The 26,354-nt window shown below is 43.1% G+C and overlaps 1 protein-coding gene across 4 annotated transcripts in view; it reads left to right on the top strand.

Moving 5' to 3' along the window:
• Positions 1 to 26,354, top strand: part of LOC126298667 (endothelin-converting enzyme homolog) — a 368,726-nt gene that overhangs the window by 193,624 nt on the left and 148,748 nt on the right. For all 4 annotated transcript variants that reach the window (XM_049990097.1, XM_049990099.1, XM_049990098.1 and 1 more), the window contains exon 3: positions 18,492 to 18,627. In XM_049990097.1, coding sequence (XP_049846054.1) covers positions 18,492 to 18,627 — 136 coding nt within the window. The remainder of the gene's footprint in view (positions 1 to 18,491; positions 18,628 to 26,354) is intronic.

Below are 26,354 nucleotides of genomic sequence, written 5' to 3' on the forward strand. Positions count from 1 at the left end.
AGTAAATAGACCTCGGCTGATCCAAAAGCGCCGGTTTGTCTTCCGTTGTATATAAAAAAATTCTAAAGTGAAATTTTAAATGTCCATTCGCTAGAGTGGTACAAAACTAGACTAGTGGGATCTTTTTGCATCGATATTTATTAACAGAGACGGTAACACAGAAAGAATATCCCATACCCTAACAGGGACAGCACCGCCCTGACCTGCCATGCAGCAGAGCTTCTCAGCTGCTGCTAGAGTACTGGCTATTCTTTGTGTTTTATTGTGTCTGTTAATGCATACCGATTATATGAATACCGCTGAAGGCTAATCTGGGACTGCTCCATCGAATGGGTACGTAAAATTTCCACTTCAAAAATAATTTCGGGTGCACACATATTACTCTAACTCTTATGGGAATTGGTAAGAATGTCTTCCACGAGTAATGAGTGTGCTGGGGAGGAACACTACGAATGTATTGTGTGGACATATAAGGTGAGAATGTGGGTCTCGCGGGAGGCGTACGCAACATAGTCCCTGCAGTCGCACTATACTCTATGCCCTCGGTGGCTCAGATAGATAGAGCGTCTGCCATGTAAGCAGAAGATCCTGGGTTCGAGTTCCAGTCAGGCACACATTTTCACCTGTCCTCATTGATATATTCAACACCCGTCAGCAGCTGAAGGTATTAATATATAATTCTAATTACTTCTAGACGTTCGTCACAGACTTCGAAACACCCTATATACGTATACAATGTGTCCCAGAGTGACAAAATTCGAGGGGTTGTAGAGGTGCCTTGAGGGACAAATCGAGGATAGGAACCCGTGCCGGGAAACGTCATCCAACGACGCTACCTTACGCCAGAGTTATAGGCATCGGCGCCTGCCATTAGGCCACCCCTTCAGCAGCAAACATGACTTCGTACGCTGACGGACTGTAGACGGAACGTCTCGCAATGTTGTTTGTTATTCAGTGATCGCGACTGATTGCCACGATCGCCACTGAAGAAGCTGCTGTGTAGAAAGGCGTTGTCTACTACGAATGTAATGCTCTGCTGCCTCGATGGATGATCGTTTTGGACACGTGTTTCCCTCTGCAATTTATTTTTTTCCTGGAACCCTTTAGAGTCTCCAATGTTTTTCAGCATACAGCAGAAAAATAAACTGTTGACGGAAACGCGCGTCCGAAACCCTCATCCAGAGAAACAACAGAGCATTGCATGCATAGGAGACAAGGCCTGTCTCTGCAGCCGCTAGCTCCACTTCCCTGCTAGCCATCACTGAATAACAAACAACATTGCGAGACGTTTGGCCAACTTTTATACAAATAGCGATGGTATCACGAAGTTAACAATCCAATAGGACGTACAGAGATCGATTTCAGCACACACTGTACGTTTTCATCACGCAAAGTGTTCCACAAGTGCAGCATTTCTGAGTTTTACAGGTCTATACGTCAAGACTGCACTGCATATAATGCAGATGATGGTAACACAAAACCATTGTCAGCTCTTCATTAGTACAGGGTGGTAACAATTAAACTAGAGAGTGTAGTCATGAAAAACGAGTGTTAGTAGGACGATGAAACTCTGTGGTAATATTTGTAAGGACATGCGTAAGACAAATCATGAATAAGGCATTGGAAGAAACCATTTTAATTCCTGTTTGAGAAGGTAACATTTGTTAATTGCGTACTATGTTTACATTCCAGGTTACAAACGTTGCTCTATGTGATGACTACCTGCATTCATGACAGTCTGAAACCGCACCACGGACACAATCGTTGGCAGCCCTTTTCGTGCAGTGGAGCATGGAACGTTCATCTGCCTTGACAAAGTTCGTGCGCTGCTTGAAGATCGCACATTGCGTCCCGCATTCTCAGCCATGGAAACAGTAACTTCTTAAACAACTGGTGGCGCAACGGGCTGTCGGCTTCTTCCAAGGGTAATTCCCAAAACGACAGTTAATTCGAACTTCCGAATCATGGTTTCAACTCCGGTGCGGAAAGAGAATCTCTCCGTATCCCCTTAATGCGCCGATATACGCGAAGAGAAGCTGCACTATTACTGTTGTTTCGATAAAACAGCTTTATGAGTAAAGTCCTGCTCATCATGTCCAGACCCATATTAACTTTCTGCAACTCTAATGAACACTGATGCTTGTGTTTCAATCCTACGTCACCATACCATTACCTGCGCCGAACGGCAAGTTATGACACTAACACTATTAATAACGCAAATACTGCAGCGCACAGTCTAAATATCATTCCTATAAATTCCTATAAAGTTATGTATCCATACGCTAAATAGTTTTCCATCTACAATTGCTCAAGTAGCTAAAGTTTAATTATAACCTCCCTCTATACCAATAAGACAAAACACAGCTGTATGGTAACTGTATAGCTGATCTAAACGCTACAGTGGCTAGAATTCAGTAATCACACAATCTACATACACATTTCTTAGTGGTTAGAACATTGAAGTTTATTTTCAATGATAAATCTTCATCAGAAGCATAGGAGACAATGCAGCGTTAGATTATGGCTTCTGTTTAGAAGCTACAAGTTACTTCAAGAGAAATGTCACATATGTGAGAGGGAGTAGTATGAACTATTGATAGTACAAGAGGATCAAATGCTATTGTCTCACTCAGTCTGGTGGTACAAGCTTTGAATGCGACAAACAAGACGAGTTTGTTGTCCGTAACTTTCGTTTGTGGAGACAGACGGGTTGCACACAGTATATGTTGACTGACATCTCAAAACAAGAAGCCCCTCAGACTGTTTATGAGGACCCTTGCGTGCAACTTCATAAGTGCTGCGTGTTCACTTATAATTAGCAGTGGACAGGTCTTTAAATCATCACTATTTTCTTATGCATTAAACGTAATTAATTTTTTTCTCTCTGAAAGCACCTCATATGTATTACGCAGGTGAGATACATCCTAATGCTGACCCATATTTGTGTAGATTTTTATAAAGGAATATTAAAAGATATTGTGCTCTACAACCGTAAACATACTCGTTGATTATAGAGCCTGCCAACATAGAAAGTGCAGAGTAATGCATACGAAAAAGAGATGTTAAGATAACGTTCCATTAAAGTGTCTGATAGCAGTGACATCCATTCCATAGTGGTTAACTATAGAGATAAACGTGTTAAGATAAAATTAGATGCTGAAGCGACTGAGAGGGAACTTTGGTTCTGCCCTAAGGTGAATAAATAATAACATTAAAGACATCGAAAGGGCGATCATCTTAAGGAGGGTTGGACGTCAAATCTATTAAAAACTGTGGTAAAAATTGAGATAATTAACTACAAAATTTGATTTTCTTCTAAACATAAAGTTTAAAACGTAACAGCTCATTCATCTTTTCATAAATTAAATAGGTTCTAGAGTTTCAGACGCCTGTAAGTATGGTTTGTATGCTGTGCAAAATTCATCGAACAGTCTCTCTTACTTATGAAGAAAAGTGTGCCTACAGCAACAAATGCAGCCAATAGTAAGTGAAAAATGATGAAATTTCACATGTAAAAAAATTATTTTGTTATGTTTTTGAACTTCCGCTGCTACGAGTGTGAATCCTGAATCCTTCCTAGTCATGCTGGCATAGTTTTATGAATTTACTTGTAAAACTATAGACAGTGGAAATTAAAGTGTCGTCTGGTGCCTCTCCTGCTCCAAGTCAGCCCGTTTGACGTCCTACCCCCTTAAAGGTAATTTTTTTTAAGAAAATAGTGAAAGTACATAGGAACGATTGCGTAACTATGAGTAGCTTAGAGTAAGCACTTAGCGAACAGAAATTTACGGTATGAACACTCGAGAAAATGTCCAAAAATTCTGTCGTAGGTAATGCTCTACTGTATCTAAACGCAGAGGGACTACTCCCAACTCATAACCGTCGGAGAGAAATTCTAGCAGAATAAAGTTTTAAGGAGGTGGGGAGGCATGGACAGACGTCACTAGGTAGGCTTTTCTCCACGAAAGAAAGTAATTTGGATTCGGGTCCCTACCCAACACAAATATACAGCCTGTTAAAAAAATTACTATTAGTAAAGCATTTTATCATTCGTGAATGAGAAATTTCAGTTCATACATAATTGATGCCACCCAAAAACGTACATTAACATAGCCCAGAGTGAGGTCCATATGTTTCATCGAATCTAGATGTTGCTGTTAGGAAATTATTTTACTTGTTCCACTGTTTATGTGGTTGGTAGTGTTCAACTATGCACACGAAAATGGGTTGCAAACGAAACTCCTATCTTTGCATATCTGGCCACATACGACAAAAACAGGACAATTTTCTTATCGCTTTCGATGAAATACGACTTCTGTCATCACAGGAACAAATTCGCATTATTTACGCATGATGCTGACAGAAAGCAACGCACTGTTGTTAGATAGTGCTATTCAACTAGTCCCAGATATGCCACGTGATATACTTTGAGTGTTGTTAAGATGTTTGTTCCTCAAACAGAGGTTCTAATGGTTCAAATGGCTCTGAGCACTATGCGACTTAACTTCTGAGGTCATCAGTAGCCTAGAACTTAGAACTGCTTGAACCTAACTAACCTAAGGACATCACACACAACCATGCCCGAGGCAGGATTAGAACCTGCGACCGTAGCGGTCGCTCGGTTTCAGACTGTAGCGCCTAGAACCGCACGGCCACTCCGGCCGGCAAACACTGGTCATTTGGAAAATCTTTGGCTCTGTCGTTTTTACTTTCATCATAATTAGTAACTGACCTATGTCTGCAGAGTTACAAATGGCTCTGAGCACTATGGGACTTAACATCTTAGGTGATCAGTCCCCGCAGAGTTACACTCCTGACGTTTGCTGACTGTCATTACGTCTTTTACCTCTATCTGTTGAGGTGAAGTTATCGTCCTGCGCTCTAATGCAAACAGCATTGACACGAAGGAGGAGGACGTGGGAGAGGTATACACCCTAAGAAGGAGTTTCCTTGCTTGACAGTCTCATACCCTGGAGATCACTGTTTAGCACGACTTGAAACAAAACATGAGTAGCTGTAGTTCTGTATGGGCGACTTACAGGCTATGTTGGTGTCATGTGGCGTTAGCGTCAATATGTATCTAATAATTCCAAAATCTGTTTAACATTTTAACTCTTCACGTAAAGGTAAACTGAAATAACTAAGTGTCATTTAATAAAACATCACTGACTAAGCAAGCGATTAGGGTGAAAATATTTATCATGCTGACCAGATCTGTAACAAGTAAAATGTTCCAACACTGAGTTAACTGCTTTTGGTATCATAATGTTCGTTTTCTAGTTCATAGCACGTGAGTATCTTCTCTCATTCTTGTTTAGACCGATTAGTACAAGTCCCTCATGTGCGTCGGTTTCCCAAATATTTATGCTATAGTGGTACTTGACTTAGGAAGCCTTCCAATTTAACATTGAATTTTCGCTCATCACTTATCCTGTTCTGACGTTATGATTACACTTAATCAAATATCTTTTGTCAGTTCACTTTCTGTGTTCACATTGTTTACAGGGAACATTTATCTCTTAAAATTATAAAGCATTCTTCAGAGCTGCAGTACCCAGTGGATCCAATCAGTAATAGTTTGTGGTCGCGAGGTTTGAGGCGCCATGTCACGGATTGCGCGGCGCCTCCCGCCGGAGGTTCGAGTCCCTCGGCCATGGATGTGTGTATTGTTCTTAGCATAAGTTAGTTTAAGTAGTGGGAAAGTCTATGGACCGATGACCTCAGCAGTTTGATCCCTTAGTAATTTCCACACATTTGAACGTTTTACTAGGTTGTGCCACTTGTTGTCTATGACACCTATTAATCTTGCCCAGTTTCCTTTCCGCACTACAGACAATGCTCCACACCGCACGCTCTCACTCTAACATCAACCATAGCTTATCCAGCCGCGACATCGTACATCACCCACCTCCACACCTCCGTAGTCTCATGCTTCCATTGCCTTCTGATTTAAATGTCTCGCATTAATTCTTGCTTCACTGCTGAAAATTTTTGTTATCAGGTGCGTGCGGCTGCGAAAAGCACAGCTACAAAGAGCACCATCTATCGAATGTCAACAACTTGCGTCGTCATTGTAAGGTTTACTACAAAAATAACCATATTCATGATAGTCACTGTGGGAAGTTCGTTACGAAACATTTATAAAAACTCTAATAACAAAATCCTTGTTTAAGCAGCCCTAGATTCCTAGCAACTTTGCTCCAATTTCGAATTCGAGTTTGATACAGCTATTATTGTAGCTGAGAGTAAAGTTTGCTGACACATGTTCTGTAAAAATGTTGCCCATTTCGCATTCTATGCTTAGCATCGTTTGTTCCCTGTTTTCACACCGTGACGATATGAAGTAATTCAAAAGCACATTATACTGGATGAAAATAGCCTTCCTTATGGAATTCCTATCTATATAATTCTTCTGAATGTACTCTTATGTTCTTATCTCGCATGTTTACATTTTGCACAGAGTGAAACTTTACCCTCCTCTTTCTTATGTAGATGATTTGTAGGCCCGCAGGAGTGGCCGAGCGGCTCTAGGCGCTGCAGTCCGGAACCGTGAGACCGCTACGGTCGCAGGTTCGAATCCTGCCTCGGGCATGGATGTGTGTGATGTCCTTAGGTTAGTTAGGTTTAAGTAGTTCTAAGTTCTAGGGGACTGATGACCTCAGCAGTTAAGTCCAATAGTGCTCAGAGCCATGTGAACCATGATTTGTAGCGCCGAACAGTAAATTATTTTTCCAGACCAATTGTTGACTCTTGATTTAGTCACTAGTAATTATTTTGTAATTATCCACGTGTTGGTATTTTCGCTGTCACATGAATTTGTTCGTGAAGTGAATCATGGAAGCTTTCTTTAACTGTCAATCGATATTATTCCGAGATAAATTTCTAGTATGTCGCCATAACCACCATGCGAAGTTAATTCTGCGGAGCAAGACACTTTTCGAGTCCTATGGGTACGTCAACATTTTTTCAAGCTAGAAGTCACAATACGATGCTGTTTTCGACTAAGTTTTGATGGAACGTCGCTCCTTACTGTTTTCAGTCACATTTTCCATATTGCCTCTATAACAGAATGCCCGTCTCCTTAGCCGAGGGCGCTAACTCAAACTTGTTCCGTGACGTTCGACTTTGAGGTAGTCAATTCTAATATTGGTGGTGAAGATATTTCATCGCCAGTGTTCGGATAAAAATAAATGAGAAACATTCCGTATCACTTGTTATTGCACCAGCGTCCAGGTTAAAATCCAAATCCCTCCGAAGCTGCTCATAGAGTGTCGACTTGTGAAGTGACTGATAGAGATCAGTCCGTTGGATCAGAGTGATAAGCCAGGCGATCTGTTTTGTGCTGTTCGATAAGTACAGGTTATGTGTCGACATCACGTTCTCCCTTCTCTTATCCTGATCACCCCAGCAACTGAACCACCATTTCTCTCATCAACATCAACACAAACACGACATTGCAATGTTCACGCCATCATGATACTCACGAACGAGAGGCAATTAAAATCTAGATACACGAAAAGCAAGTCTCCCATATCGCGTCAACCAGAAAGGCTAGTCCAAAGCCGTAAGACACACGAGCAAAATTAAAATAACGAAATAGGTTTTACCGAGGATTAAAACTGCTCACTGAACGCCTGAAATACACATCTGTACGATAACAGTGAAGCGATTAGGAGGCGTCCCATGAGCTGCCCAGACCACACAGCACATTGCGTCTGGCTTTCGTCTGCTGCGTGCTCGTTTCCACACCAGCTGCGCTCTCAAAACAGTCACCACGTTTTATTAAATGTCAACTGCTTCCATATCTGTAAACAAAGCTGACATTCCCTACCTCATGGGTGTTAAGCAGGAATCACTGGCTTATTTTCGTTCCCCAAAATGTTACGTTGCCACGAATCATATATCTGTATTGTTTATTTGAGTTTCAAGAACGCGTGGTAACTTTCGTATACTTTCGCTAAACGATAAATGGGCACAATATTAAGGCAGTGCCAGTTATACAGTAGAAATTTTAACACTTAAGAAGATTATACCTACACTTTTTTATGGACAGAACTGAAGTTTTCATGAAAATAAAGGGTCGCGAGAAATTGAAAGTACTTGAAAGATTGCTGTAGCCTTGAAATATGAGCTGTACGAAGATCTTGAGATATAAAGAAATGAAAAACTTAGAAATTGTTTATTTATATACATGTGTCAACTCACAAATGAATGCTTAGTGCATTCTTGGCCTACGCATACGTAATGACAAACCTTAGTAGTTCTAGACACGGTGAATAATTACTGTGTTCTTAATAAAGACTTAAAAAAGCTTAATTTTTGTTTACTTTCTTATTTAGCATGTTTATGCACTATATTTCAACACATATCAGAAATTTCTGGAACAAAACAAGATGTGGGCAGTGTAATGCATAGAAAAGTTTCCGGTTCAAAGTCACCGCAACCCACAGCCTGCACATTTTTCGTCTCTGTAATTTAGGTATCACAGGCTACAATAAGCAATGTTTTTTTGCGACTATGCCTTCCAAATGATTTTCTTTCTCAATAGATCCGTGCTTCTAACATTACGTTTCTAATCTACATGGACAATAAACAGTGCCCTGCAGATAAGTCCAAGCATTGCTCGTAATGAAACCTGGTAACTACGTTTAGAACGCATATCAGATACACAAAGGATACTACAAAAGTTCTACAAATGTGACGTTCTACGTCGAAAAGTCCTTCGATACAAAATAAAATCTGTTCATACGTGCACTGTAGCCAGGAATTCTAAACTTGTTGAGTCCCCAAAATAAAAGAATCTTAGAACATGTTAGAAACTATAATTCGTATCATTCTGAAAGGACCCGTAATCCTTTGCGGGTTTCACACTACTTCACAAAGAGGCTTATAGCTTCACGTATCTGTCTGTTGAAAGAAATACTCAAACATTTGAATATGGCAAATAATGCTACGTTTACGACAAAGCCCCTATATATCGCTTCCATAGGGACCGTGAGAATAAGATTAGATTATTTAATTACAGCACACACAGAGTCATTTAAACAATCGTTTTTCCCGCGTTCTATACTTGAATGGAAAGGTAAGAAGCCCTAATATCTGGCGCTAAGTAACGTACCATCTACCAACACTGCACAGTGGTTCGTGGAGTACAGATGTAGATGCAGATGTTCCAAACAATTCCGGAAACATTGTTTGAAGATGGCATACAACTTCTGAGGTCCAAAGTACATGGTACACCAAGAAGATACAGGCGACGGCTTTGTTGTATCTACGAGGAAGTAAAGAATTTGTTGACTTGCTTTAGACACTACGCTCTGTTCATTTTACGAATCAGCGATATATAGTGTTCTTGTTGAGTTTCCAAATGGTGTTGTTGAGCTTTGCTGTGATTCCCACACCAAGACTAAAGAAATCAGTCCGAATTTCCATTATAAGTGGATGCTCGTAGAAATATTGGAGTATCGCTTCCAGCCTACGTGGACAGCATTAAGAACGGAGCGTTATTTCAATTGGTCACAGAAGGGGGAAGAAAAACATGGGTAGGTTTGCTGAAGGAACCTTGGCCCATAGTGTGGGGAGCGATGGTAGACCTCTAATTTGCATAATTTTGTATCTCTACTGAGGATATACGTAGCAAAGAATGGAATTACTTCATTGACGTACTACTTCATTTAACTGAACGGAATTTTATACATACGTTTACCATGCCTTTGTTACCTTAAATTGCAAATGTAAGTATATAACAACGAAGGATATAGTTTTTTTTAGAAACTAGCTTATCAACTAAAAACAGCAATCTAAGGATGGAAGATCTGAGATAGTTGACGGGAGAGGAAGACGTAGCCTATCGTAGCTGTCGGAGTGATTACATCGAGTCTTCCACTTCACTGGCCGGTTCCCACTTATATATCTTATAATACCACACTTAATACCAACCTTGCCTCCAGCTTGATAGACCGATCTATACGTAATTTACACGGTACTACATTATGGCGCTTACAGCTAATCTTGGTGAATTTGCCAACGACTTATTCTGATAGCTGGGTTTTACGATGAAACGGAGAACTTATCTGTAGGGTTAGTATGTAGCGTAAGGTCGAGTAAGATACAGAACTTACGATCTGGAGATATTTTTGATCTTAATAATTTTTTGGTTGGGCAGGAATCTTTTCACAATATTCAGTAGAGCAGTGTACTTAACAATACTGTATAGTTCGATACAATGTTCCTTCCGTCATACATGAATTATGAAATGCATTCGCAGATTGCGAATACGAATATACTATGGCTATACGATTTACTAGTAACATATGAAAATTTGTACTGGACGGGGACTCGGATCCAGATTTCCCCGGTCGTTTTAACTACCTTTTCTTCGCTAGCGGTCACCTTACCATTTTTGTTTTTGTTTTTTAAAGAGCAGAAAGGCAGGTTAGACAAAATATCTTTATTCTTACAATGGTGCCCTTCCAGGAGTAAAGAAGATGATTAACAAAGAAAAAAATTAAATTAAATTATAAATAGAACCTAAAGACTACCCTTCTGGCGGAAACAACATTAGACTCGACGCACGGTGTTACCATCGATCAACATGTCCATGGAGTCTTCTAACACATCATTCGGGCCGGCCACGTCTTCACGAAGAAAGGGTTCATATGATTGTGTCACTTGTTCCGATCCGTTCCGTGAAATTAATATTCACATAAGGTTAACTTCTCATACCCGGGACACCCCAGCTGTAGGAAGGGTCCAAGAAGACACTACCGAGATAATTAGCAAAGTATTGGCAGTAGCGCGGATGAATCGTTCCAATAGGAACGTCCAAAAATCGCGAAATTGATTGTCATCATCACGGCGAAGATGAAATATGGTCAGGCCCTTGACCCATATCACTACATTCATCTTAATATGTGGATAAAATGCCATATCTGGGATAAGAAGGGATGTCAAAGTCACTGCTGTAGGGGCCTTTCGCCAACATCAGTCTCGTCAACATCGACACTTCCCTGGCGGACCCACATCCCAGACGGTGTTCATCTGTATCAGACAGATGGCACTCGGGACATAACGAAGAATCTGCTATACGTATGGAATGGAGTGTTTGGCTATTCATATATTGTGGTTGGCCACCAAATACCAGGTCACGCTGGCATCGGAATCGAGAAGAGCACCTTGCCTCGGCCATCTGATCACGCCTCCATGACCCAAGTGTCTACGCCGCATAGTGCTCGCATACAAATAGTATGATTCCCGCACAAGGGGAGACATTGTTTTGCTCGTCAGATTGCCCTGATCTGGGGTGAAATGCAGTAGGAGTGCCTGCATTTTACGGTGCATGTATAGTTCGACGCAATGTTCCTTCGGACATGCATGCATGTGTGCGCTATGGGACATACACACTAGAACGTATGAGTGTTTTGGTCGGTTCTGGAGGCGCTTTCGGATGGCAGAAGCGATTAGGCCAACCGTTCACTTTGAGCGAGAGATCCCGGTTCGAGTCCCAGTCCGGATCTAATTTCCATATGTTACTAGTTAATCGCACAGTTATACAATCGTATTGGCAGTTTTCGAATGCATTTCATAATTCAAAAATATTCGTAGAAATATATTCGTAGAAATATATAGTTTAAGTAATATTAAACAAAATCGATTAGTTTACATAATTTTATCCCCATCATTTTCTTTTATTGATAAGCACCGTCAGGTGAGATTACTGACAAAGACAGCTTCAATAGGAGATAGTATTAAGGCTTAATTTTTGGGACTGAGAAAACAAAACACAAGTAAAAACTCTTGAGTTATAAACAGCAACAATAATCGCTTTTTCCACTGACGTGTTTCGCTTGAATTTCATCCTAATCGATGCATGTGACAAGGGGCACCTTCCTTGTAAATAAAACATTTTAACCATAATGCGATTTTACCTTGTCCACCACAAATAATGCAGTTTTCTCCATAATCGCTGGCTGCGGTGGCCGTGCGGTTCTAGGCGCTTCAGGCCGGAACCCCGCGACTGGTACGGTCTCAGGTTCGAATCCTGCTCGGGCATGGATGTGTGTGATGTCCTTAGGTTAGTAAGGTTTAAGTAGTTCTAAGGCTAGGGGACTGATGACCTCAGATGTTTAGTCCCACAGTGCTTAGAGCCATCTAAACCATTTTTTTAGCAGGGATCCACAGTTTGAGACGTTTAATTACTTCACTTTTCAGCGTTAACGTTTATTGTCCGCCGCTGCGTGTAATATTATGTTGAAGTCTTCAGCTTATGACCTTCTACTCGCAAGAGAGTAAAACCAATTTTCTCAAGCGCTATTCATTTCACCTTTTTTTAGGTTCTATTTATAATTTAATTTAATTTTTTTTTCTTTGAAAGACTTGACCAGTGGCAACGTTTGTAGCTACTGCTCTACACATGTGCTTGGTTTTGTTGTTTGCAAGCTGTTCTTCTGCTTCCAGTCTTTCAAATATTTTCTGGCTCAGCGTTTTAGGTTAGAACAAGCGAATCAAGCACACATGTGGAGCAGCATCTCCAAGTCTTGCCTCTCATGCCTTTCAAGAAAATGAGGACGATACGCATACCACATGATAAAATCGATTTTAATCAAAAATGGTTCAAATGGCTCTGAGCACTATGGGACTTAACTTCTGTGGTCATCAGTCCCCTAGAACTTAGAACTACTTAAACCTAACTAACCTAAGGACATCACACACATCCATGCCGGAGGCAGAATTCGAACCTGCGACCGTAGCGGTCGCGCGGTTCCAGACTCTAGCGCCTATAACCGCTCGGCCACTGCGGCCGGCCCCGATTTTAATCAGTTGCACATAGTTATAGATAACCTGAAAACTATCAACGTAATAAGACGTCTGTTATCTCCAAGTTTAGTAACCTTCCTTCGTTTTACTCATTTTCTTCAAGGCTAAGAAGTGTCTCTTTCACCGAAGTTCTAGTGAAGTGCACATCAAGTAATTTCTTTTCAGGACTCCTACATTATTTCCTTGCACTTTAGGAATTTGCGAAAGATGAGAAGCCATGTTTGTTGTCAGTGGAACATGAGCAGAAGATGGACAGATATTGTCGTAGTTGCACTGTTCAAAAGAATTAGGGGAAAACGTGTATCACCGTCCAGTGTGTTAAATCTATTTTGATACAGCCGGTACCTGAGGCCTAATTGTACGGTTTCAGAGCTTCGCTTTGAATATAGGCAACAATTAAAAGTATTCGCCATCTGTTGGCTGTGTTATGCGTTACAGTATCAGGTGACTCCTCAGAAGGAAATGAGTACCGGTATCCCAATGTATTTAGTGAGGTACACAGACCAGAGTTGTAATTCTAGGGCGTTGTATTCAACTAAGCACATACAATACTACATCTTAATGCAGTGTAAGTTGCAACGGCGGTCTGTTCGATCCAAAAAGGACGGACTTTGGGTCGTGTTGCTGCAGATGGCAGTGCTTCTCCATGTACCATCAGTAGGCAATGGACACGCTACAGGGAGACAGATCAGTACACAAGACGTGTTGAACAAGCTCCAAATTGCAACCCCACGTGAAGACCGATATCTGGCCATCTCTGCGCCGCGGTGCCGTACGGATACGCCAGAGCACGGAAAGACGATCTCTGAAGGGCCACTGAAACCCCCGTAATTAACACATTGCGAGAAAAAACCTTAAAAATAGACGTCCTGTTCGAGTACCGCGTTCGACATGACAACTTCTTGCAGCTCGCCTTCAGTTCTACCGTTCCAATGTCACCTGATAACTTCGTCACTGGCGATACGTGTTACTCACAGACTATTCCAGATATCCTCAGATGCAGGATAATTACCGTGTTCATGGGCGGAGACCTGTGGTCAACGGTACCTGCTAAATGTTGTCCAGGAAATAGATAGATTTCCGAGGTTTTGTGAGACTTCAGTGTTGACAGCCACATGAATCTTGTCGCTGTCCATGGTCGCCTTATCTGTAGAAACTCTACAATCTGTGAAATACTCTCTCGTTACCCGTCTGCAAACGTACGTTGATCCAAATGGAGGGCACTTCGAACGTGTGTTGATGTGTGACAGTTTCTTTGGTCAAGACGTGGGTATATTTTCTGTACTGGATACAATGCACAGCAATACAGTTTCTGTGGGCGACAGGGCACTAGTAAATGTTTTTAGCAAAGTGAATTCAAGTATGTTATCTCTAATTGTAGCTCTAGTTGTCATTTCGCTATAATAAACGTACATTTACAATTTGAAAAACGTAACTTTGCGTTGGACGTGTTACTTGTTTATTTTTGTCGATTGTGGATACCTTCCAATTGCGTGAATCTCTGCCACAGGCAGCGTGAGGTGCACGCTTGAGTCTCAGGACGTGCGCTAGCTGTGCGCTTCATTTATTTCAAGCGTCAACTTCACTTCGCTGTTTCTCTGGGTGTAATTGACGTATTGCGGTGCAACCAACACCATTATTATTGTGATTTTTCATGCTATTTATTGCATACGAAATAATAGGGGGTGTCCATTCAAAAAGACACAATTTTGTGTTGAAAATAGTATTTGTTTACGTTTTAAAATTTCGCATAGTATTTGGTTTCCTGCTGATGAAAACCGTATTTGAACATCTATTGTTGTTCCAGAGATATTTGAGGTGACAGAGTTATGTGAGATTTTTTAGAGATTTTTATGTGAGATTTAGAATTTGTACTTTGCCGAAAACTGACATGGAGAGAGCGTGACTGTGTAAAAATATATGTTAATTTTTACAATAAGTAAAATGAACGGTCAGTCACACGTGAAGCACAACATTTGAACTTCAGAGTGTAAAAGTACGTACTGAGTTTGAATAAAGAAGCACTTTTAGATTTAGGCAACTGATCGCTAGGAGACACTGAGCGAGGTAGCGCACTGCTGATGAGGCGGGAGTCGTTTCCGGGAGGAGCCAGATTCTCGTCTCCGTTTGGCAATCCTGATCGAGGGTGTCTGGTTTTCCCACTGTCACTCTAGGCAAATGTCAGACTTTTTCTTTCGTGCAAGTCATAGCAGTTTTATTTTCTCATCCTTACAGTTGCGCGTTTTTGCTGATTCTGTCTAATAATCCCGACGCCGACAGGGCGTTAATTGCTTCTTGCTAGTGAAGATGATAATTGCTTATAGAGCTAACGTCGTATTTGTATTGATGACAGCAAAGAGACAGAGAATGGAGACGGTGAAACCGATTCATTCCGAGTAGTGCTAAGGAGGATTTTGGAATCTAAACCAGGACTTTACGGCAAAGTCTGGTGATCACGAATTACACCCCATGAGATCCGCCCCTTGGGCGCCAAATACTTACAATGAAATCTCCCTCTATCTTCAATATTCTAATTACCTTCCAGCTACCTCTGTTATGGAGACAGGCGAAAAAAAATTTTTTTAAAGCAAAGTATGGCTATTCTAATTCATATTCCTCTTTTCGCTGGAGAAGGCACAGTAACTTGTGCGGAACACAGAACATAGCGGGTCTCAAGCAGTTCCAGAATGCACCACACACAAAACTATAGAATACACTTCAGTATGGTTCTCGAAATTTTCTCGACGCAATGAGTATTCCATTAAGTTTCGGTCTTGCAGCCGCATGACGTCGATATATTGCCACAACATTTCTGCTGACAACCTTTCAGACGTATTCAGGTGATTTTTACACTGCAGATTGTTGGTGCACTTCGCTGACTTTATGCCTTGCTAATTCCTCGGTATAAAGACAGCGAAGTGCGCAAGAAATCTCCGATGTAAATGTCACCTGAAATGGTTGAATGACTGTCAGCAGAGATATCGTGGCAAGAAGTTGACTTATCCGGTTACAAGGCCGAAACCTTATGGAATACGCAATGTACTGAATTGGGCAGTAGACTTGAGCAGTAGGCTTAAGTGGCTAATGAAAGTGACGGAGAGAGAGAATTATTATTCTGTACGTTGTATTTTTCTAGATAATGCTGGTATATTTTAGAAACAGTTGTACAATGACGTGACAGATGTCAAGGGATAGCCATATTCACATTTGAAGATGGTGGTAGTATAGCGTAAACAAGGTGTAAAAGGTCAATGTATTGGCGGAGCTATCATTTCTACTGAAGTGATTCACGTGAAAAGGTTTCCTACGTGATTATGGCTGCCAATGGGAATTAACAGACTTTGAATGCGAATTGGTAGCTGGAGATAGCCACATGGGACATTCCATTTTGGAAATCATTAGGGAATTCAGTATTCCGAGATCCACAGTGTCAAGAATGTGCCGAGAATACCAAATTTCTGACATTACCTCTCAGTACGGACAACGCAGTGGTCGATGGCCTTCACTTAACGACTGAGAGCAGCGCCGTTTGTGGAGAGTTTTCAGTTTCAACAGACAAGCAACGCAGCGTGAAATAACCTCAGAAATCAATGTAGGAGCCGGCCGGTGTGGCCGAGCGGTTCTAGGCGCTTCAGTCTGGAACCGCGCGACCGCTGCGGTCTCAGGTTCGAATCCTGCCTCGGGCATGGGTGTGCGTGATGTCCTTAGGTTAGTTAGGTTTAAGTAGTTCTAAGTTCTAGGGGACTGATGACCTCAGATGTTAAGTCCCATAGTGCTCAGAGCCATTTGAACCATTTTTCAATGTAGGACGTACTGCGTATCCGTTTGGACAGTGCAGAGAAATCTGGCGTTAATGGGCTACGGCAGCAGACGACCGACGCGAGTGTCTTTGCTAACATCACGACATGGCCTGCAGTGTCTCTCCTGGGGTGGTGACCATATCAGTTGGGCCCAAGACGACAGGAAAACCGTGGCCTGGCCAGATAAGTCCCGATTTCAGTTTGGAAGAGCTGCCGGTAGGGTTCGAGTATGGCGCAGACCCCACGAAGCCAAGGACGCAAGTTGTCAACAAGGCACTGTGCAAGCTCGTAGTGGCTCCATCAGGGTGTAGGCTGTGTTTACATGGAGGGGGTTGGATCCTTTGGTCAAATTGACCGATCATTGATATAAGAACGTAGGCTTCCGTGGCCGGTGCCATAGTGACTAAAATTCTTCTGGGTATTATGGCACGTCATTGCTAAAAACTAACAACAATAATAAACTAAAACCGACGTGTCGGCCGAATTGCAACGGTCTTCCTCAGGACACGACTGGTTTTGCATGGGGATAGGTGCTTCTATTTATTACAGACTATCGATGTTTGACATCACTGTTGTAAAACTTTTAATTGGCTCTCTAATATGATTGGCTAGTCATGACGTAAGGGAAGATGGAAACAAGGAGGCTATTCGTGGACGTCCATATCGTTAACGATTGGTAGCTGTCCGCCAATCAGCGTTCGGCTTCTGGTCGGCAAGTTTTCCTCCTGATGTGCGCGGAAGTGGCCTCACTAGCTAATCATATTACAGGGCCAATTGAAAGTTTTACAACAGTGACGTCAGACATCGATAGTATGTAATAATTAGAAGCACATATCCCCATGCAAAACCAGTCGTGCCCTGAGGAAGGCCGTTGCAATTCGGCCGAAACGTCGGTTTTAGTTTATTATTGTTGTTAGTTTTTAGCAATGACGCGGCATAATACCCAGAAGAATTTTAATCACTATGATCGATCATGAAATGATTTTGTTCGGCTAGTTAGAGACTATTTTAAACCATTCATGAACTTCACGTTCCGAAACCACGATAGGATTTTTATGGATGACAACGCGTCGTGTCACCGGGTCACGATTGTTGGCGATTGGTGTGGAGAACATTCTGGACAGTTAGAGTCAATGATTTGGCCTCCCAGATCGCTAGACATGGCACATCATCGAGAGGTCAGTTCGTGCACAAAATCCTGCACCGCCAACACTTTCGCAATTACGAACGGCTATAGAGGCAGCATGGCTCAATATTCGTGCAAGAGACTTTCAACGGCTTATGGAGTCCATGCGACATCAAGTTCCTGCACTGCGCTGGGCAAAAGAAAGTCCGACACGATATAAGGGGATAACCCATGACTTGTGTCACGTCAGTGTACATTGTTCTCAAGCACAAGTTTGGAATTGTTCCTGCTCATAATGCGCGTATTCCAGTGACATTCGCAATGTTATATTGCATTTACTCCCCTACAGCTTATTTGCTGCACGGAGCTGGACCGAGCGAGGTGGCGCAGTGGTTACACACTGGACTCGCATTCGGGTGGATGACGGTTCATTCCCGCGTCCGGCCATCCTGATTTAGGTTTTCCGTGATTTCCCTAAATCGCTCCAGACGAATGCCGGGATGGTTCCTTTCAAAGGACACGGCTGATTTCCATCCCCGTCCTTCCCTAATCCGATGAGACCGATAAGCTCGCTGTCTGGTCTGCTTCCCCAAGCAACCCAACCCCCAAGGAGCTGGTTTCTACGGCTACGGCAAGCGCTACTGATAGTGGAGAACTTGTGAGTGTTGGTACTGCAGTTGCAGAGGCTGTAGTATACGGAAGTGCAGCATCCGCCTGTGTAGTGAGGGACGTGTTGTGTTGGTGTGCAGGGCTGGTCTCTGTGGCAGTCGCGCACGCTGCTGGAGCGCCTGCTGCTGGTGGTGGTGGGCGCGCTGCTGCTGGCGCTGCTCATCGTGTCCGCCGTCCTCCTCTCCAGGCCCTACACGCCGGCTCTCCTGCACGCCGGTAAATATCACACGCATCTCTCTTCTCTTGCGTTTATTTATTGCACTAACACTCGCTAGTACACTACTGGCTATTATAATTGCTACACCAAGAAGAAATACAGATGAAAAACGGGTATTCATTGGACAAATATATTATACTAGAACTGACATGTGATTACATTTTCACTCAATTTGAGTGCATAGGTCCTGATAAATCAGTACCCAGAACAACCACCTCTGGCCGTAATAACGGCATTGATACGCCTGGGCATTGAGTCAAACAGAGCTTGGATGGCGTGTACAGGTACAGCTGCACATGCAGCTTCACCACGGCAGCACGGTTCATCAAGAGTAGTGACTGGCGTATTGTGACGAGCCAGTTGCTCGGCCACCATTGACCAGACGTTTTCAATTGGTGAGATATCTGGAGAATGTGTCGGCCACGGCAGCAGTCGAACGTTTTCTGTATCCAGAAAGGTCCGTACAGGACCTGCAACATGCGGTCGTGCATTATCCTGCTGAAATGTAGGGTTTCGCAGGGATCGAATGAAGGGTAGAGCCACCGGTCGTAATACATCTGAGATGTAACGTCCACTGTTCAAAGTGGCGTCAATGCGAACAAGAGGTGACCGAGACGTGTAACCAATGGCACCCCCTACCATCACGCCGGGTGATACGCCAGTATGGTGATGACGAGTACACGCTTCCAATGTGCGTTCACCGCGATGTCGCCAAACACGGATGCGACCATCGTGATGCTGTAAACGGAACCTGGATTCATCCGAAAAAATGACGTGTTTCTATTCGTGCACCCAGGTTCGTCATTGAGTATACCATCGCAGGCGCTCCTGTCTGTGATGCAGCGTCAAGGGTAACCGCAGCCATGGCCTCCGAGCTGATAATCCAAGCTGCTGCAAACGTCGTCGAACTGTTCGTGCATATGGTAGTTGTCTTGCAGACGTCCCCATCTGTTGACTCAGTGATCGAGACGTGGCTGCACGATCCGTTATAGCCATGCGGATAAGATGCCTGTCATCTCGAGTGCTAGTGATACGAGGCCGTTGGGATCCAGCACGGCGTTACGTATTACCCTCCTGAACCCACCGACTCCATATTCTGCTAACAGTCGTTGGATCTCGACCAACTCGGGCAGCAATGTCTCGATACGATAAACCGCAATCGCGATAGGCTACAATCCGACCTTTATCAAAGTAGGAAATGTGATGGTACGCATTTTTCCTTCTTACACGAGGCATCACAACAACGGTTCACCAGGCAACGCCGGTCAACTGCTGTTTGTGTATAAGAAATCGGATGGAAACTTTTCTCATGTCAGCACGTTGTAGGTGTTGCCACCGGCGCCAACCTTGTGTGAATGCTCTGAAAAGCTAATAATTTGCATATCGCAGCACCTTCTTCCTGTCAGTTAAATTTCGCGTCTTTAGCACGTCATCTTCGTGGTGTAGCAATTTTAATGGCCAGTAGTGTATAATTTATAATTAGCCACGATAAATGACGTTTCCAGACAAGGGTTGCTATCCATAAATACTTGCTCACGGCACCCTCTACAATCTTTATAAAGTTAGTCGGTATCGTTTTGTTATACCCTGTATAAAATACTCAAAAGAAGTTTTGTGCTATTCTCACAACTTACATGTTCGTTTTTTTGACGGGAAACCTTTCCTTCAGCACTGTTTTGGATAAACTATGTAGCCACTTGAGTAATAGCATTCTCCGTGTAGTTTAGGAGAACTGTCTTTGTCTACAAATTAAAACTTGTCAGTCTGTCAGCATGGCTTTGTGGTGATTTCAAGCTTAGAGCGTACATGCAGTGTCACTTTACGGCAAGAGGGTTGTCAGCACTGGAATCTGCCTTTTGAAGAGGCTCTTCCGGCAACCATAGAGGCAACAAAGTGTGGTGTCATCGCCAGACACCACACTTGCTAGGTGGTAGCATTTAAATCGGCCGTGGTCAGGTAGTATACGTCGGACCCGCGTGTCGCCACTATCAATGATTGCAGACCGAGCGCCGCCACACGGCAGGTCTAGTCTAGAGAGACTCCCTAGCACTCGCCCCAGTTGTACATCCGACTTTGCTAGAGATGGTTGACTGTCTACATACACTCTCATTTGCAGAGACGACAGTTTAGCATAGCCTTCAGCTACGTCATTTGCTACGACCTAGCAAGGCGCCATATTCAGTTACTACGTCTTCTGAACAGATAATATTGTGACTCATGTACAGTCAAGAGCGACGTTCATCGTTAATGGATTAAAGTTAAGTATCAAACTAATTAGTCCGCTTTCTGTATTCTAATTCCTTGTCATGTTCCAGACCTCACGTCAGTATAGTTCTTCCCTCATCACGCCAGCCTGCGCGATCTAAAACGCGTGCATTTCGGCCTTCTCTAGTAACACGCTGTTGGCTCTTCTGCCAACCCAACACAAAGGGCAAGAATCCGCAGATAGTAGTTAACGTTGGAAGGAACAGTGTGAAATGTCTGGTTCCACGGAGATGTCCACTAGAAAGACGGGCAGCTTTAACAAAGTCTTCAATGTACTGTGGATGTAAAGTTCCTTCAAATCTCAATATAATCGAAGCTCTTACACATGTGAAAAAGAAACAGTAGTTCTCTACTGGCAAACAATATTAAAGTTCCTGAAACGAAGGTGAACAAAATCATGAAGTCTGAATGAAGCCAAAGTTCAACATAAAATAAGTTCCTTAATTCTCAAGTTTGAAAATAAACGAAATCCGCACTCTAGCTTACGTCGCGGAAGCAAACACTTTCAAAAGATCTTACAATGTACTTCACAGGAGAAGTTCCGATGATCAAGCCGTACAGAAAATGTTTAAGTCCGGCAAAGATAAAAAGCACTATTTTGTCGGTGAAGTGAAAATAGTAGAAACAGTACGAAGTCCCACCTAATACGTCGCCGATCTCACTTAGAGTCTAGGCGGAGGGAGCCATGTGCTGTGCCGGAAGATAGTAGTGGAGTCCATAGCGAGGCGTGCTGAGATCTTTCTGTCGTCTGCTTGCTACGATGAAACTCGCTTGCTAATTTCGCGTGCAGGTTTAAATAGCTGTCTCTTCGTAGGATACATGCGCGGTTATTTCCAGCACGCGGCACTGCGGAAGAGGTGCTGCCGTACGTCAACAACTTCTACCGTCGCCGTGCACGCTGCCTGGTGGCCTGGCGGAACGCTGTTGTGGCCACCTGCTGGGCTGACCGTGGAGTTTCGGAACTCTTACTTTCCGCGGAGTCCGTTCCGTAGGAGCGAAGCTCGCTGCAACCCAAACTACTTAGACGTTGTGCGTGGTGCCTTTGACGCCTGCTGTCTAGGGCGCCACGGCACGATGCCTGTCATCTGAGGTTCGAGATCATAACTGGTTCATTCCAACGATAGGCAGAGAGAGCTCAGAAGACCACCCATGCTCATGGAGTTCCAAAGAAACTCACAGTCTGCAACATTGTCCCCAGAAGTGATCGGGGTTGAATGTATGTACTGGGTAGCCGAGGCAGCTAGTTTATGGTGATTCGGTCAACCAAGTAAATGAATTTACTGAACATGCTGCAAATTGATACAGGGAGCCTTTGTGTCAGAATTCTCAGCTAGTGTGGCACAACGGCGATACGATAGCAAAATGAGCCATTGAGAACAATATTTAGTGGTTTGTTGGGCTGATGAGAGGTTCGGATGTCTATTGTCTGGGTTCGATTCCAACTTCGGTCAGTGATTTTTGATAGGGAGGGATAGATTCCATTCTCTTCTATCTACACCAAGGGAAAAGATATAACGGCATTGTAGTCTGAAATTCACATTAAAAATGATATTCCTGCTCTACCAAATAGACGTTAGGTTGAGCCACAATAAAGTCTGGAGTGGCGACATGTAGAAACTCTATCACCAGTAACCTTTCTTATACTAGTTATTTATTTCTAGTGACGAAACAAACGCTATGTAGGCTCCCAGGACACTTATTCCATCTTTTATCTGAGCTTCTGTATGTCGATAAATTTGGTTCTGAACTGGGAATGCAAGTCAGACCGCCCTTAACGCGGAATTTGTTCCCTTCGTGACAATACAGCTCGGATACAATTTGTTGTTTGTTCAAAACTGCAGATTCCTCAACATCTCCACATATTGCGCGTGAATGGGTTCGAATCCTGGCCCGGCACTAAAGATTTCATTATGTAATATCATTAGAACACCTATCTGCTGGTGGATAATAATTTCTATTTTTAATGTATTTTCATTAGTTGTCAACACTAACGATATTTGACGTTTTTTACTCCCAGTGAGACACAGAACTATTTGCGAGATCACTGTAAGGTCAAGATTTTATTCCGAGCTGCTGGTGGAGAAAAATTCGGTAGCTGACGTCTCTTTGTGTGTAGTGAACAACGATATGTGTGGGGCTCTATTCCCAGTCACCCCTGAACTCTTCGTCGTATTATTTCTAGTTCAAACATGCTCACATGTCGCTGCTGGTGCAAGAAACCCATATTTAACGTTCGTTTTCTCTGGAATATAACAGCAATAGGTGCCAGGTTGGAGTCGTGGGAAGGAAAAAATTAATGTTTCGTCTCGTCATTTCCGTTAAAACATCTAGCTACTGCCGAGAAAATGCGATATGTCACAGTTGATTGTGCTTCGATATCTATCCGATTAGGTTCTGGGCTCGAATCCCTGTCCAACACGAAGGTTTACCTCACGGCATTTCAGATAAGTTACTTGTTAAGAAGCAATATTTAACATCTCTCGTAGTTCGTTAACAGAGACAATAGGTGCTGGGTAGGAATTCGCGTCCGTTAAAAATGTTTGCGTTATGTAATTTAAAGTTGGTATTTGCTAATTGATACTGTCTAAAATCGAGTTATATCACTCTCTGTATGCCTAATCAGGAATGACTGTTAGTTACCGTCAATCACGAAATCTTTGCTTAGTCTGCATGACCTGAGTTTGAATCCATATGCAGAACGAGATGGTTCGTCGTGTCATTTGAAGTTCATACATATTCTCAACTAACTGCTCGTGAATAACTTAAATTTTTAATGTCATTTTGTGTTAAATAATAAGTACGGTATGTTACTTTGAAGAGGAAATCATGAATACGACGAACTTACTACGTGCAGTACCTATCTGACGTAATAATGAGAGTAGTAACATTTCAGGTATGTCATTTATTGTAATAAATGTGAGCTTACAAGCCTTAAGGACAGTCTTACCTGTGATAAGGTGTTCCCTGATATTTGTACTATCGTAGTGTTACTTTACATCTAGAGTTATTGCGATACAGAGCAGTGTTTTCTAGTGGTGACTTGTTGGAACCATTTTCAATAGTCAAACGACTGTACCAAGGAGCGATTAGAGGACCTGCTAGACAGCTGCGTTACGTGGGGTGCATGCGAATCAGGCGAAATTCAATTCAGGTCGTTCGGATACTTTTGAGCACCACTGTACATCTGAACTCCGTACATCCTAACATCAACTTCACTATGGAGACCGAAGAAGTAGGAAGACTACCATTCCTAGACGTCATGGGCAAGAAAAGAGACGCTGGCACCATGGGTCACCGTGTGTATCGGAAAAGAACGCAGACTGATCTGTATTTGCGCGCAGGTAGGTGCCACCATCTTGCGCAGAGGAATGGTGTACTAAATCACTAGTACACAGGGCGCATGTCATCTCGGACACAGAGTGTGACTCCTTCCGCTGATTTCATGCGATTTTTTACAACCACTCTTCGCAATTCTGACGATAAGGAAGGAAGATTGGGTTTTAACGTTCTGTCGACATCGACGTCGTTAGAGACGGAGCACAAGCTCGGATTGTTTCAACGATGTGGAAGTAATCCGCAGTGTCCTTCCATAGGAACTGTCCAGATATATTCCTGAAGCGATTTAGGGAAATCTCAAAGAACCTAAATATGAATGGCAGAACGAGAAATGAAACCGGTGTCCTCCCGAACGTGAGTTCCGCGTCCTAAGCACTGCGTCACCTTGCTCACTGCTGGACGGTCCCTGTTCGTCAGCAGATGAAGCCTGCCTGGTTTTGGTTTAGCTGCAGTTCTTCTTGCGCGTTCCAACTTCACAATCACATCACCAACAGCCGACTTAGGCAGCTTTAGAAGGTCTGATTGTGTCGTTCAAGGGAAACAGTGGACAGCTCGGCCGTCATATCAATGACCGTATTTGTTGCTCACTGTTTGATTTTCTTATATGAAGCAGTTCGTGCTCTTGGCACCAGGTTGTGTAACTAGTTACGGTTAACAAGAAGGGGTGTGGTTTGGGAATGTCCTACTCAGCCAGAAACTTGTAACCACTGCAACAATAAATTGTACCGCGTGATCAAAAAGTCAGTATAAATTTGAAAACTTAATAAACCACGGAATAATGTAGATAGAGAGGTAAAAATTGACACGCATGCTTTGAATGACATGGGGCTTTATTAGAACCAAAAACAAGTATTGCTAGACGCGTGAAAGATCTCTTGAGCGCTTCATTTGGTGATGATCCTGTGCTCAGCCGCCACTTTCGTGATGCTTGGCCTCCTACGCCCCAGACCTCAGTCCGTGCAGTTATTGGCTTTGGGGTTACCTGAAGTCGCAAGTGTATCGTGATCGACCGACATCTCTATTGATGCTGAAGGACAACATCCGACGCCAATGCCTCACCATAACTCTGGACATGCTTTACAGTGCTGTTCACAACATTATTCCTCGACTACAGCTATTGTTGAGGAATGATGGTGGACATATTGAGTATTTCCTGTAAAGACCATAATTTTTGCTTTGTCTTACTTTGTTATGCTAACTATTGCTATTCTGGTCAGATGAAGCGCCATCTGTCGGATATTTTGTGAACTTTTTTGGTTCTCAGAAAACCCCATGTCATTCCAAGCATGTGTGTCAATTTGTACCTCTCTATCTACATTATTCCGTGATTTATTCAGTTTTCAAATTTATACTGATTTTTTGATCACCCGGTATATTCATGCAACTGAGACAGACAAAATAAAAATGTATCAAGTTTTCCTCAGCCTTAGGAGGGTTGAAATGACCTTGACGAATTTATCACTCAGCAGACATCCAATGGCCAACGGCTTTGCCGCAGTGGTAACGCCGGTTCCCGTCAGATCACCGAAGTTCAGCGCTGTCGGGCTGGTCTACCACTTGGATGGGTGACTGTCCGGCGTGCTGAGTCCTGTTGGTAAGCGGGGTGCACTCAGCCCTTGTGAGGCAAACTGAGAAGCTACTTGATTGAGAAGTAGCGGCTCCGGTCTCGGAAACTGACATACGGCCGGGAGAACGGTGTGCTGACCGCATGTCCCTCCGTATCCGCATCCACTGACGCCTATGGGTTGATGATGACACGGCGGCCGGTCGGCACCGTTGGGCCTTCATTGCCTGTTCGGGAGGAGTTTAGACATCCAATGACTAGTCCACGTTCGAAGTCCGTGTGCGGTCCCGACCGACCGATTCTGCTGTTAGTACTTCTCTACTGAAAACACAATACTCCCCTGCCTCGTTTTATACTATCTGGTCCGCCGCTCGCGACATCTTGTCTTTAACTGTGCATTACATAGAGGTGTTCGGATACATATGATCAGATAGTGTACGTTCGCAGATACGCAGGTTGTACGAAACTTTGTTGGAGAACTTCTGGCCGAATTACAAAGCGTCCAAGCAAGTAAACCCTGTTACTGTGATCTATTTGCGGCGTTCAATCTGACCAATGGCT

This window comes from Schistocerca gregaria, chromosome X, assembly GCF_023897955.1.
Source record: "Schistocerca gregaria isolate iqSchGreg1 chromosome X, iqSchGreg1.2, whole genome shotgun sequence".
Taxonomy (NCBI): Eukaryota; Metazoa; Arthropoda; class Insecta; order Orthoptera; family Acrididae; genus Schistocerca; species Schistocerca gregaria.